This window comes from Eumetopias jubatus, unplaced genomic scaffold (assembly GCF_037043125.1).
Source record: "Eumetopias jubatus isolate StellerSeaLion01/CBP00866 unplaced genomic scaffold, mEumJub1_p1.0 scaffold_4, whole genome shotgun sequence".
NCBI lineage: Eukaryota > Metazoa > Chordata > Mammalia > Carnivora > Otariidae > Eumetopias > Eumetopias jubatus.
In genome coordinates, this window is record NW_028274810.1 from 106761914 (window position 1) to 106774095 (window position 12182).

Below are 12182 nucleotides of genomic sequence, written 5' to 3' on the forward strand. Positions count from 1 at the left end.
TGAGGTGGGTCATATGTAGGAAGGGCAGATGGGGCTGTCCGTCCTGATGGAGTTTGTCCCTACCCTGGGACCTCCTGGGCCACCACCCTGAAGGGGCTGGGTGTGAGGTGCCAGGAGCTTAGCTGGGAGGCGGGTGGAGTGAATTCGTGTTGGTTTCCAGGGTGAGCTGGCCCTCCTGGAGAAGGGTGGGGGCTGTTTCCAAAGGCAGGGAGCGCCCGGGGGAGGTGCAGCCCCTTGCAGCAGCCTAACGCCCCCGTCCACGCCCCCGGGCTGGCGGGGGAGCCCTTGTTGGCTGGCAGACCAGCAGAGTGTGAGCCCTCCCCCTTGGAGTTTTGGGGAGGAGGGGAGGGCTTATTTGGCGGCGTGCACGGGCAGCCCGGGCACTGCGTGTGAGGGGAGGCCGGCGCCGGCCCCAGCCTGCGGGATCCCAGGAGCGCGGCTGCCTCTGCCGGGTCCCTTGTGTTGCCTGCCCGTCGTGGTGCCCGTCGAGCCGCTGCTCCAGGCTCGCCCTGCCTGCGCATGCACGGGGGGCGGCTAGGCGCCCCCTGGGGCTGTGTCTCCCCCCGGGGGCCCTGAGTGCTGGCTGCACTGCCGCCCCCATGAGCACACCTGGGAGTCCCCGCTCGCCGCGCTGAGCCGCCACCAAGGTCTGGAGCCGCTGGGCGCCATGCGCTGGGCTTGGGCCGCCGCCACGGTCCTCTGGCTGCAGGTCACGCTCCTTGGGGGCATCGGGGCACGGCGGGAGCCCAAGAGGCCACGGCAGCCCAGCCAGCGCACAGAGCCCCCCACGGCCACCGCGTCCAACAGCGAGGGGCTGCTCCGCTCCCCCAAGGTACGCACGGGCTGGTTACTCGTGGGTGCGGGTGTGCGCGCACTCACAGGCTTCAGGCGGCGCCCCCCACCCCGGCTCTGGGCTGTCCTCCCACTCGCAGGCTCTGCCCTGCCCGGCCCTCCAGGCCTCCCCATCCTGTCTTGGTGCAGTGGGGCTTTGGGCAGGACTTGCTGCAGTGGCTCTTGGGGCAGCCACTGGGTCCCCCGGGCCCAGGGGAAGGGTGGGGGGAGGGGAGGGCCTTCCCAGAGGGGATGCAGCAAACCCTTTGAAGCCCCAGGTCCCACGTGCCTCTAGCAGCTTGCTGCCCTTGGGTGTAGTTGCTAATTCAGGAGTGGGGTGGGGCGGGGGGGAGCCCTGGACCCCTTGTCGGGAGCCCAGGTACCCCACAGCTTGAGTGGCTGGAGAGGCTAAGGCTAGCCTGGGCTCTGTGCTTGCTGGAGGTCCTTGCCCTGACCCCCCACTGTGTAGCCAGCACCCCCTATGGCCTCTGGCACAGGCTGTGTTCTGCTCGTTGGGAGTCCCTCTGGCCTCGGTCGGCCCCTGGGGTCCCCTCTGAGACAAGAGATCCTGGCACCTGCCTCAGCCCCGGTCCCCTCCACCCTCTTGGGCCCGGCATCTCCTGAGGGCGTCTTGGCACTGACCCCACCCACACAGGCCCGGTGGTTTCACACAGCTGTCCACCTGGGGGCCGCAGGCCTGGAAAGGGAGAGGCAGGGGCTGGGACAGGCTCCCCCACCCCCCCCACGCCCTCGTGCCTTTGATCCTGGCCTCCCGCCTCCCAAGGGCGTCTCTGCGGCGGCCAGCCCGGCTGCTCTCAGCCCACGCAGCCCATTGGAGCCCGAGGCCCCATTTTCCAGATGGGCAGGCTGAGGAGAGTGAGTGAGTCCTTGGGCCCTGCCAGCCAGAGAAGGGTGGGCTACCGACAGCTTCTGGGGGCAGGCACGGGTCCGTCTGGGGATAATCAGGCAAATCTCTATATTCCAGGAGGGGCCTCCATGGTGGGGGGCTGCCATGGGACACATACCCCAGGACAGCCCTCCCCCGACATTGGGACCCCTGCTCTTTCTGCTAGGGGTGGGCTCATCTTCCACCTGCCCCTTGGCCCCTAGACACCACTCATGGACTTGTCTCTCCAGGCTCCTGGGTCCCTCAAGCGTGGCTAGGGCGGGTGGCAGCCAGGAGATCAGGCAGATAACAGATATGCGAGGAACCAGGACATTCAAATATTCTTGGCTTCTCTCTCTTCTCTGGGTGGGGCCCAGATCAGGGGTGGGAGGCACCCCACCCTCCTGCCCCTCCCATCCCCCAGGATAGAGGCCTGTCTGGTCCGCTGAGAAGCCCTAGCCCTCCCGGGTCAGGAGGCAGCACCTGCCCCGGGGAACCTGGCTCTTACCATATTTGGGACTGAGGTCCGACTGCTGGACTGGACCTGCCTGAGTCAGGACCTCTCAGCTTGCCCTGCCGGGAACAGCTCTCCGAGAGTGGCCAGGGCTCTGCTAGCCCCATGATGGTGGCTCTCTCCCAGCCAGGCCAACATCTGCTGCGTTCCTGCCCATTTCCTGAGCTTCCTGTTGGAGCCTGGCGTGCAGATTTCCTCAGAGGCAGGCCGACTCTCTCCTCAGCCCACGCCCCCGTACTTAGCATGATGTGCTCCTTCTTTGACTTTGGGGTTAGGGTGCTCCTGACTCTCCTGCCTGTCCTGGTGCAGAAACTGGGCTTAGGAGGGGGTGGTTGGAGGGTGGAGGGGGCATGGTCTTAGGCAGCCCCGCTCTGCCCCTCCCAGACCTTGCTTGAACAGCCAGGTGGGCTGGCCAGCTGTGGCCTGGGTCCGAGCCTGAGGGGCGGGGCCGGCAGGAGTGCCAAGGCTGCCCGCTCACACCCCCGATGCCCAGCACAAAGCAGAGCCTGTGCCCGTCCTCACCCCAGCTTGGCGTGGCTCTGAAGCTCTTGGGAAGCCCCCCCCCCCACTGCCCCACCAAAATTTGCTCCTGCTCTTTACTGCCTACCTGTTGGGGCGTGTGGGGCTGGCCCCATGAGCACATGGGTGTGCCTGTCTGCTGGGGAACCCGGTGCGGTGGGAAGGGACACAATTGCCCCAACACAGAACCAAACCAGGGTGCCTGGACATCAGGTCCTGGCTTCCACAAAGGAAGCCCTGGCCGCGTGTGTCCTGGTCTGGGTCCCCAGGGGTGGCCTGCGGTGTCCCATTGCCATGTGTCTTGTGTGTGCCCTGAGTCCTACCCAAGGTGGCCTGGGCCGAGTTCCCCTCCTCACTGGGGCAGTAAGGCAGGACTCAGGGGCCCCGTGGCCGCACACCAGCTCTGTCCCCTGGCCCTGCAGCCACCTGAGGTCCTGGGGTCTGAGTTCTCAGACGCCCACATGACATGGCTGAACTTCGTCCGGCGGCCAGATGAGGGGGCCTCGAAGACACGGTGCCGGGGCCGGGACAAGAAGTCGGTGAGCCCCGGGGTCTGAACCCAGGGCAGGGGTGGCTGTGGTTCCCACTGGGACCCTCACTTTCTCCTGCCTCTGCCCAGCGAGGCCTCTCTGGCCCTCCCGGGCCCCCCGGACCCCCCGGGCCCCCCGGACCCCCCGGTGCTACAGTCACCCAGGAGGCCCTGCTGCGAGAGTTTCAGGAGATGCTGAAAGGTGAGGCTGCTGTCCTGGACTCTTCCCACCTGGGCCCTGGGGGTGACCGCCCCAACCCCAAGACGCTGCCCTCACCCTTTTCCCCACAGAGGCCACCGAGCGCCGGTTCTTGGGGCTGCTGGGCCCATTGCTGCCTGAGGGGACAGGGGGGCGGCTGGTGGCCGAGGCTTTCCACTGTGCACTGAAGGGCCCCATGGTGGTGGACGAGAAGACGCTGGTGGAGCTGCATGGCTTCCAGGCTGTGAGTGCACGTGGGGGCGAGCCCTGGTCTGCTCGGGGCGTCTGCTGAAGGCCCTCCTCAATGCCAGCAGGGGCCAGTGGGGGGGTGGGCAGGGTGCTGGGTCGGCTCCCCACTGCTGGGCAGGGCTCACACCCAGCACATACACGCAGGGGGCGCCTGGGGGAGCCAGGCGCGGGGGTCAGGGGGGGAGGAGGTGACCTGGGTCAGGGTTAGCGCGTCCCGTGTGCCATGACTTTGGGTGGGGTCCAAGGTGGCCAGGAGCCAGGGATGCCCTCCCTGGTGGGGGCTCTTGAGGGTTCGCTCATCCATCCCTTGGGGCCTGGAGCCTGTGCCCTGAGGCCCAGGTGGGCGAAGACACACAGGTTCCCCCCACCCCATCCTGCCCACCTGGGCCCTGCTTGGTGGGGGGGGGGGGGCAGCTGTTGGTCACAGGCCCCTCCCCCAGGCTGGATGTGCAAGATGAGGGCCCAGGCCCTGCAGCCGGCTCTTCACCTGCTATCCCTCTAGCCCACGGCCCAGGGCGCCTTCCTGCGGGGGTCTGGCTTGAGCCTGGCCTCGGGCCGGTTCACAGCCCCAGTGACGGCCATCTTCCAGTTTTCCGCCAGCCTGCATGTGGGTGAGTGGGGGCCAGCCCCCAGGCCTGGGTCCCATTGAAGAGGTGCCTCCCGTTCCATCCCCACCTCCCGCAGGGGAGGGGGGTTCTCACTCAGGGCCCACTCTCCCCCAGCCCTCAGCCGCTCCTGGGCCCGCCCCTGGCAGTCTAGCCACCACCCCTCTCTGCTCTGTCCTCCCTGGGGGCTGCTGCAGGCTGGGCCTGTCTCCACAGACCACAGGGAGCTGCAGGGCAGGGCGCGGCCGCGGGCTAGGGACACAGTGCGGGTGCTCGTCTGCATTGAGTCCCTGTGTCATCGACACACGTGAGTGGGCCTTCCTTGCGGGCACTCTTGATGCTGCGGGGGCCGCAGGGGGTGGTGCCCAAGGCTGGACTGTCCTGCCCGGGGAGAGGGAAGGGGCTGCTCCAGACACAGAGCTGTGTAGCCGGGGCGGGGGAGGGGCTGGCCCCACAGCCAGCGTGCCTTCACCCTCGCCCTGCGGCGCCGCGTCCAGGTCCCTGGAGGCCATCTCAGGCCTGGAGAGCCGAGGCAGGGTCTTCACCGTGCATGTGGAGGGGCTGCTGCAATTGCAGGTGAGGCTGGAGGGCTGGATGGGTGGGGAGGGGTCCTCCACCCAAGGGGTGGAGCCTTGGCCTGGCACTGCGCAACCTAGCAAGTGGACGGACATTGGCCATGTGACCCCCAGGGTGGGTGCGGCCTGGTGGGGCTCGAGCTTCATTCCTCCATACGCTGCCCCCTGGGCAGGCGGGCGCCGTGGGTGGGGTGTGCCCATTGTGGGGTGTCTGCAGGCTGGACAGTATGCCTCCGTCTTTGTGGACAACGGCTCCGGGACAACCCTCACCATCCAGAGTGGCTCCAGCTTCTCCGGCCTGCTCCTGGGCACGTGAGGGCCAGACAGGGGCCAAGAGCACCTGCTGGCCCTCATGCACCCACTGTCCTCTGTTAAACCTGTGGTCAGAGCAATAAAGAGCTCTCAGTCCTCCCTGTCTCCTGGATACTGAGTCGTCGTGGAGGAAGGGGTGGGGGTGCAGCCCCGGAAGGACATGTGGTCTCATGTCCAGTCTTGGAGGCGGTGGCCTATGGACACCTGCAGGGTCAGGGGCCCAGACCCATTCAGCCTGGGGCACCAGAAGTCCCCGAAGGCGGTGAGTCAGATGGCAGCCACACGCCGTGTGCTGTCCCTGTCTGGGGTGCAGAGAGCAAGGTGGGGAGCCCTTGGGAGGGCCTTGTCCGGCGGGGGCAGGCGCAGGGAGCACACGGGTGGGGGCCCCCCCCCCCCCCCCCCCCCCCCCCCGCACAGGGCTGCATACGTGAACCCAGAGGGCGGTGCGCCTCACCCCCAGTGTGCTGAGTGCGCATGCGTTTGCGGGGCGGGGCCAAGGGCACCCCTCCACTCCCGGCGGCCCGTACAAACCCCAGGTGGGGTGGCCAAGGCCCTGCCTGCGGCTCCTGTGGATTTGGGGCTCTCTACCCCCACCCTGTTTTGGCTCCAGCGAACCCAGACCAAAGAATGTAAATTGGTCTTGGGATGTCCGGGCCTCTGCAGAGCTGCGGAGATACGATCTCTGGTTGGCACCTGGGCCCTCAGCAGGCGGCCCCACCTCGGGGGCCGGGGGCCAGGCCAGGTCCTGGCCCCTCCACAGATGCCTGGGGGCTGGGGGCAGGGCCTGAAGCCCCCTCTCCAGGGCTGAGCAGGGATGGGCAGGGGGCGGGGAGGACAAGGGCCCCCGGGTCTGCCTGCTGGCTCAAGGGGCAAGGAGGGGGAGGCAGGGCGGGAAGAGATCCGAGCCGGAGAGAGCCATTATCCAGCCCCTCCCCTTGGGGACCCTCCCTGCAGCCCGCTGAGTAATGAGGCAGGAGAGTGCTGGTGCCGGGCTGGCGCCAGCCCCCACAGCAACAGGCTTGGCCGATGACCCGTCCTCACCTCTCTCCCTGGTCGCCCCAGGGTGGCGTCAGGGGCGGGGGGCCGAGTTGGGGGCGTCTCTGCTTCACGGTGGCTGCAGGCGCCGGCCTGGTCTGAGCAGCGTGCGGAGATGGGGGGCGCGGCACGGGTGCTTTTCTGGGGAGGTTGGGAGAGGAGGGGCACACCGGGGAGGCGGAAACTCGGGAGGGGGCACTGTCTCCCACTTCCCATTATTGAGGTCCTGCGCTAGGCTTGGCCGTGGGCACTGTCCATGCCGGACACCCGTTTACAGGGGGGAAACGGGACGGGGATGCTGAAAGGTGGTGCCCAGCGCCCAGCCGGACTCCCAGCCGTGCCTGGGGCCTCACTGCATCCAGGGGGCTCCCCCCACTCCCCTGCAGGTCCTGCGACGCCGGCCAGTGCCCTGCCTGGTCAGGTCCAGGAGGAGACAGCTCTCACGGTATCCGGACGTGCTTTGGGGACTGTGACGACAGAGATGGAGACCCAGACCCAGGGATGGGGCCCAGGGTCCACAGAGAGTGACAGACAGGGGATGACAGATGAGAGAGGCGAGGACATGAAGGACAAACCAGGCCGGCCCCTTGGAGCCCACGGTGGCCAGGTGGCCAGGGCCCCGGGCCCGCCACGCGATTGCACCTGCCTCCAGGTCTGTCTGGGCTTCCTCCCTGTTTCTGCCACCCTAATCAGAGGTCATTAGCCACCTAGCTATAATTCCCCTGGAATGTGCTGTGTCTCCAGTTGAGCCTCCATGGCTGAGGGTGTGGGAGCAAAGGCATGGGGGGCTGCGGTTGGCCACGATGGCTACCGTACAGCATCGAGGGTTGTGAGCTGAGGGGGCCCAGGGTTCAGGCCCCAAGCTCAGACAGGCCCCCAAGGACACAGGCTGGACTCCCAGTGTGAGCAAGGGGCCGGTGCAGAGTGAGGCTCCCAAAGGCACAGCCTGCCTTCCAGACCCAGGTACTGGCCCCACAGATACAAGGGAGAGCGGCCTTCTGTCAAATGGAGAAGATGAAGATTCTTAAGTAGCCGACTCTGGGACCTACTTCAGTGGAACCTCGCTGCCGTGTTGCCCTCAACCCAAACTGGTGTTTGAAAAGCTCCCCGCAGCCTGGGGAGGGGTCTGGAGCCCCCTAAGTGGCCCTGGGCCCTTGGGGTGATGCCCAGCCTGAGCGGGGTCTCCAGGGAGTGGGAGAGCCTGGGAGATGGGGTCCTTTTCCCGGCCTGGCCTCTCTGGATTTGTAGCTGTGTTTTGGAGTGGCCTGAGTGTCTGGCTGGGGCCAGAGCCGGAGTGGCCATACAGCTCTGGATGGCCTTGGGTTGACCCTTGACCCCGAACCCTACCCGGGAGCAGCGGGAAGTAGTGGGCTGACCTCACTGACCTCCTTTAGGGCTCACTTCCCAGAACCTCCATCTGACCCTGGGGCTTGCCAGGCAGGGCTCGGGGCTCTGCTGTACTAGGTAGGGGCTCCTGGGAGGGAGCACGCTTCCTCTGGGATTCCCCTAGCCCTGCACTGCCACTGACTGGCCCCTCTTGGCCCCACGGTAGGCCTTGGGACCCTGGGGGAGGGGGTGTCTCAGTGTTGGGCCATAGCCTGGCCATCCCGCGCCCTGGGTGCGCTGTCTGGTTTGAGTGCAGACAGGAATGCGGGTGTCTGGTTCAGGACAGCTGGGAAGTGCTCCTGGGGGCCGGGAGAAACCGCTATAGCTTAGCAGCCAGGCCCCACCCTAGGTCTGTGGCCCGAGCCTGGAGGGGCGTTGGGGGGGGGGCGGTTCCAGGCTTTGAGCTAGAAGGCCGCCTGTTCCCTCACCCCATGATTCTCTGTGCGGCTGAGGGATGGGACAGTGTAGGGCTGAGGCTTGCAGAAGAGGCCCCCCGCCCTCACCTGGGCCCTGGGGTCCCTGCCAGAAGCGTGGACGTTAGCATACAGCCAGGCCCTGGCCCAGCTTTGGGTCTGACTTCGCCCCTACAGGTTGGGCCTGCGGCTGGTGAGCGGGGGCTGTTCCAAGGGTGGCTACCTCTCCCCAGCCAGGTTCCTCCGAGCACACCTGGGAGGTTCTCACTCCCAGGCCAGACGTCCTGACTCCTGTGACCTGGGCCGGGGACTGAGATGTGGCCTGGGGGTGCGGGGGTCTGGGGGGCAGTTTCTGTACTTCTCTCTCTGCCTGTCCCCAGGCCCCCTGTGCTGACCAGCTGTCCTGGCTGTGGCTGGGATGGTGTCTCTGCCTTGGAGCGGTGGTCTCTGTGTCTCTTCTAACCCTGCCTGGGGCAAGGACTTTCTTTGTTAAGCTGGAATTGCCAGGGCCCTTGAGCAAACACAGGACAGGTGTCCAGGACCTAGTGGCTGGCGCCCCTGGCCAGCCGGTCGCTGAGCTTGGGAAACGGCTGTGCTTGGGGTCCTTGGCGTCAGGGAGGCCAGCTGGCTGGACCGTGCTGATGGTCACAAAACCGCTGGACCCTGGGGTGGTGAACCTCGGGCCGGGCTCACTGTGATGGCCGGGGACTCTGGGGGATGGCCGGGGACTCTGGGGGATGGCGGCAAGGGACAGGGATTCCTTACCCCAAGGAGGGGCTCCGAGCACACTGCCCTGGGGCAGAAGCTCCCTGCGGGCAGCAGGGAGCCCTGTCTCACCTGAGGACTCTGTCTTGGACACAGAGCGCTGATCTAAGGCCAGGGAACCCTCTTGAGACGGGAGCTGGGGGCCAGGGTGGGGCGCTGCCTCCCTGGGGTCTTGCTCACTGACTGGGCTTGGCCAGTGCGCCCTATGGGCTCTGAGCGCTCCCTGGCCTGAGGGTCCTGCCCCAGGGTCAGCCAGCTGCTGGGGCTCTAGCCCCGGGCACCTGAGCTGACCCAAGAGCAGAGGCCTTCAGCATCCCCGGGTCTCCCAGAGCCCAGACCGTGCAGCTGGGCCCACGAGGACTGGGAACATGTCCAGGTGTCAAGAGCACAGCCCTGACCCATGTCTGTGCCTCCGGCTGCCATCGGCATGCCTGCCCGCTCGTGCATCTGACCGTGTGCACGGGCCGGCCTGGGGACAAAAGGCCTTTGTTAGGAGGGTTTGGGGTGCAGCCCCTGCTCCGGGGCAGTGACTCATGGGTTCCTCTGGTGTGATAACGTCAGTTTTGCAACAGCCGGCATGTCACACACACACCCAGGCAGCTTCGAGGGTAGGAGGGACCCCCAGCTGCACTTGCGGTCCCTCCAGGCTGCTCTGTCGGAACCTGGGTATGTGAGGGGGTGGCAGCGAGAACAGGAGCGAACAGGAAGGGTGTCAGAGGGCCAAGCAAAACTCCATTTCTGACGTAAAGCATCTCCAGAAGCAACCACTCAGCCTCCCCGGGGCCCCTTGCCTGCCTCCCGGCCCCTGCTGGCCCCCTGCTGTAGGCCTGAGTCCCTCCCACCCAGCCGGGCCCCAGCAGCCTGGGGTCCCTCACAGCAGGATGCGCCTTCACCGTGGGGGTTGTCCGATCCTTCTCCTGTGGCGGGAGGGCCTGACACAGGTGCCTCGCTGTTGCAGGCTCGAGCCCGGCTCGGCCTGCTTTCCGTCACTCCCTTTGTAGGATCAAGTGGGTGCCTCTATCAGGTGCAGGGGCCCCTTGGGGGCTGGGCCGTCAAGATCCAAGAATGCCGCTGGAAGGAGGGGGCAGGGCTTGGGTTTCCTTCTCCTCGGGTCACCAGGCTGGGTCAGGCCCTGGGTCGGTGAGAGGCGGGATCTGAGTGAGGGTCTTCGCAGGCTTCCTGTCTGGCCGGCCACTGCCTGTGGTGTATCGTTTGAGGACAGAGCAGTCCAGGGTCCAGGCTCCAACCAGTGGGCAGAGCAGTACGCTGTCCAGGCCACCCATGGCCCTGGCTTCGCCCTGACCTGGAGCAACACCCAGCACCACAACCAGCTGAGCTGCTTGGTGGACCCTGCTGGCTATAGCAGAAGGGGCCTAGGGCCATGTGCAGGGGAAGTGCAGGGACCTGGGGCCAGGGTCAACAGGGGCACCTGTGCATGGACGCCACTCTGGGCACCACCACCTGCTGGCCCCAGATGTGCGTGGGAGGGCCCCTGACCATCCTGCTGAGTGGCCAGCCGAGCTGCTGCCCCTTGCCTCCCCTGCGGCTCCCACCTGCCCAGGCCTCCCCAGATTCCAGTTCTGGCTGCCCACCCAGCTGCCAGGGTCCCCTTCCTAGGGTTGGGGTGTGTGTTCTCGGGTGGTTTTCATCTCCAAGCCAAGTGGAGACCGCTCTGTAGAGACCCTGACCCTCATCACTTCCTGGGGTCCCCCCTGCCGCGCCCCTACTCCCGAGATGGCCCAGGTAAAGCCTTCAAGTCTCTGTTAAGGGGAGGGGCAGGAGCTACTCTCTCCCCATCTCTGCAGAGGCTGGGTCTCCTGAAAGCAACTTGGCTGACGCCACCGTCAGGCTTGGCACTCTCTCCAGGACCCCACCAGTTGGACGGGGCTCGATGGACCCCTGGACACCTGCTGGTGCTCAGACCGAGGGCCACACCTCCGCCTGGTCTTTGGACTTGGGCACCTGAGGCTAACATCCAGAATGGCCTTCCAAATCCCTGGGACCTCCCAGAACAGGCCCCCCCCCCGCCCCCCCCACCCCCCCCACCCCCCCCGGCCCTGGGGCCCTGCCCTAGCCTCATGGAGTTGCTTATCTGTCCTGTTTTCATTCATTTCCCGTGTCCTGTTCTGGGCGCCTCAGGGTCTAGGGGAAGGTCAGGAGCTGGGAGTGGCTGCCCTGCATTTTTTTTTTTTTTTAAGATTTTATTTATTTATTTGAGAGAGAGAATGAGATAGAGAGAGAGAGCATGAGAGGGGAGAGAGTCAGAGAGAGAAGCAGACCCCCCGCCGAGCAGGGAGCCCGACGCGGGACTCGATCCCGGGACTCCAGGATCACGACGCGAGCCGAAGGCAGTCGCCCAACCAACTGAGCCACCCAGGCGCCCGGCTGCCCTGCATTGATGGCCATCAGCCTCTGTGATCCCCACCAGCCCCAGGCCGTGGGCAGAGCACAGCACTGAGCAAAGACCTGAGGCTGTCAGTCCCCCCTCCCACTCTCCTCACCTGCTACCACCCCTCAGGCCGCCCCATCCACTGCAGAACCTCCTGTGGGACCCCACAGTGCGGGAGGCTCAGGGTCCTCAGGGAGGAAGGGGTGGTGGCTCCAGAGATGCCCAGCAGAGGACACTGCCCGGGGCATGCGGGCCCCAGGACATGTGGGTGGTGGGTTCTGTTTGCTTTGGGAAATCTCTGAAGCAGTCAGTGCAGTGTGGCCGTGGCAGGTCGTGCTGGGGCTTCTGCTGGAGGCTGTGAGGGTCTCAGAGGGGGACTGGGGAGGGATGGGGAGCCAAGAGCACCATCTACAGGGGAGATGGGGGTCAGGAAGGGCTGGGAGTGGGGCTGGGTCAGAGGAGACTGTGGGGGGTGAGTGGGAGTGGTTGTGTGTGGGGGAGGGGGGAACTCTGGGGGTAACCCTGCTGGCGGTGAGCCCACCCTGGCCCTGAAGAAGGGGCTTGTCCATAGAGGCCAGGTGACAGGTGAAGGAGTTAGCTCTCAAGGCTGTGGGGAGGGTCATCTGGGTGGGGGCTGGGGGGTGTAACCCCTGGGGGGGGACCCAAGGGTGGAGGGACATAGGGTCTCAGGAATGAGGAGACCCCCAGGGCCTGGACTGCAACCCCTTAAGAGCCCAGTGTTTGTTCTGAGGCCAGGTCCTGGTGTTAGGACAGACACAGGAGGTCTTCCGCCTGCTCCCTGGACTCCGGGCAGGAGGGAGGCCGCAGCTCAACCCCAAGCATACTTATTAGGAGGAAAAACAGCCCAAGCCTCTCTCCAAGCCCCTGGGACCGAGTGCAAGCACCAAGGAGCAAGTTAGGTGTAAGGCGGTCTTCACCGGGCTACCTGCAGCCCAGGTGCCTTCGAACGCGGTT

At 66.1% G+C, this 12182-nt stretch overlaps 1 protein-coding gene across 1 annotated transcript; it reads left to right on the forward strand.

Moving 5' to 3' along the window:
• The first annotated feature begins 667 nt into the window (after positions 1 to 667).
• C1QTNF12 (C1q and TNF related 12) lies at positions 668 to 5223 on the forward strand. The gene is made up of 8 exons (XM_028108180.1): positions 668 to 832; positions 3173 to 3289; positions 3370 to 3481; positions 3571 to 3722; positions 4230 to 4338; positions 4549 to 4639; positions 4830 to 4908; positions 5125 to 5223. The coding sequence occupies exons 1-8, from the start codon at positions 668 to 670 to the stop codon at positions 5221 to 5223; spliced, it is 924 nt and encodes a 307-aa protein (XP_027963981.1).
• The last annotated feature ends 6959 nt before the right edge of the window (positions 5224 to 12182 follow it).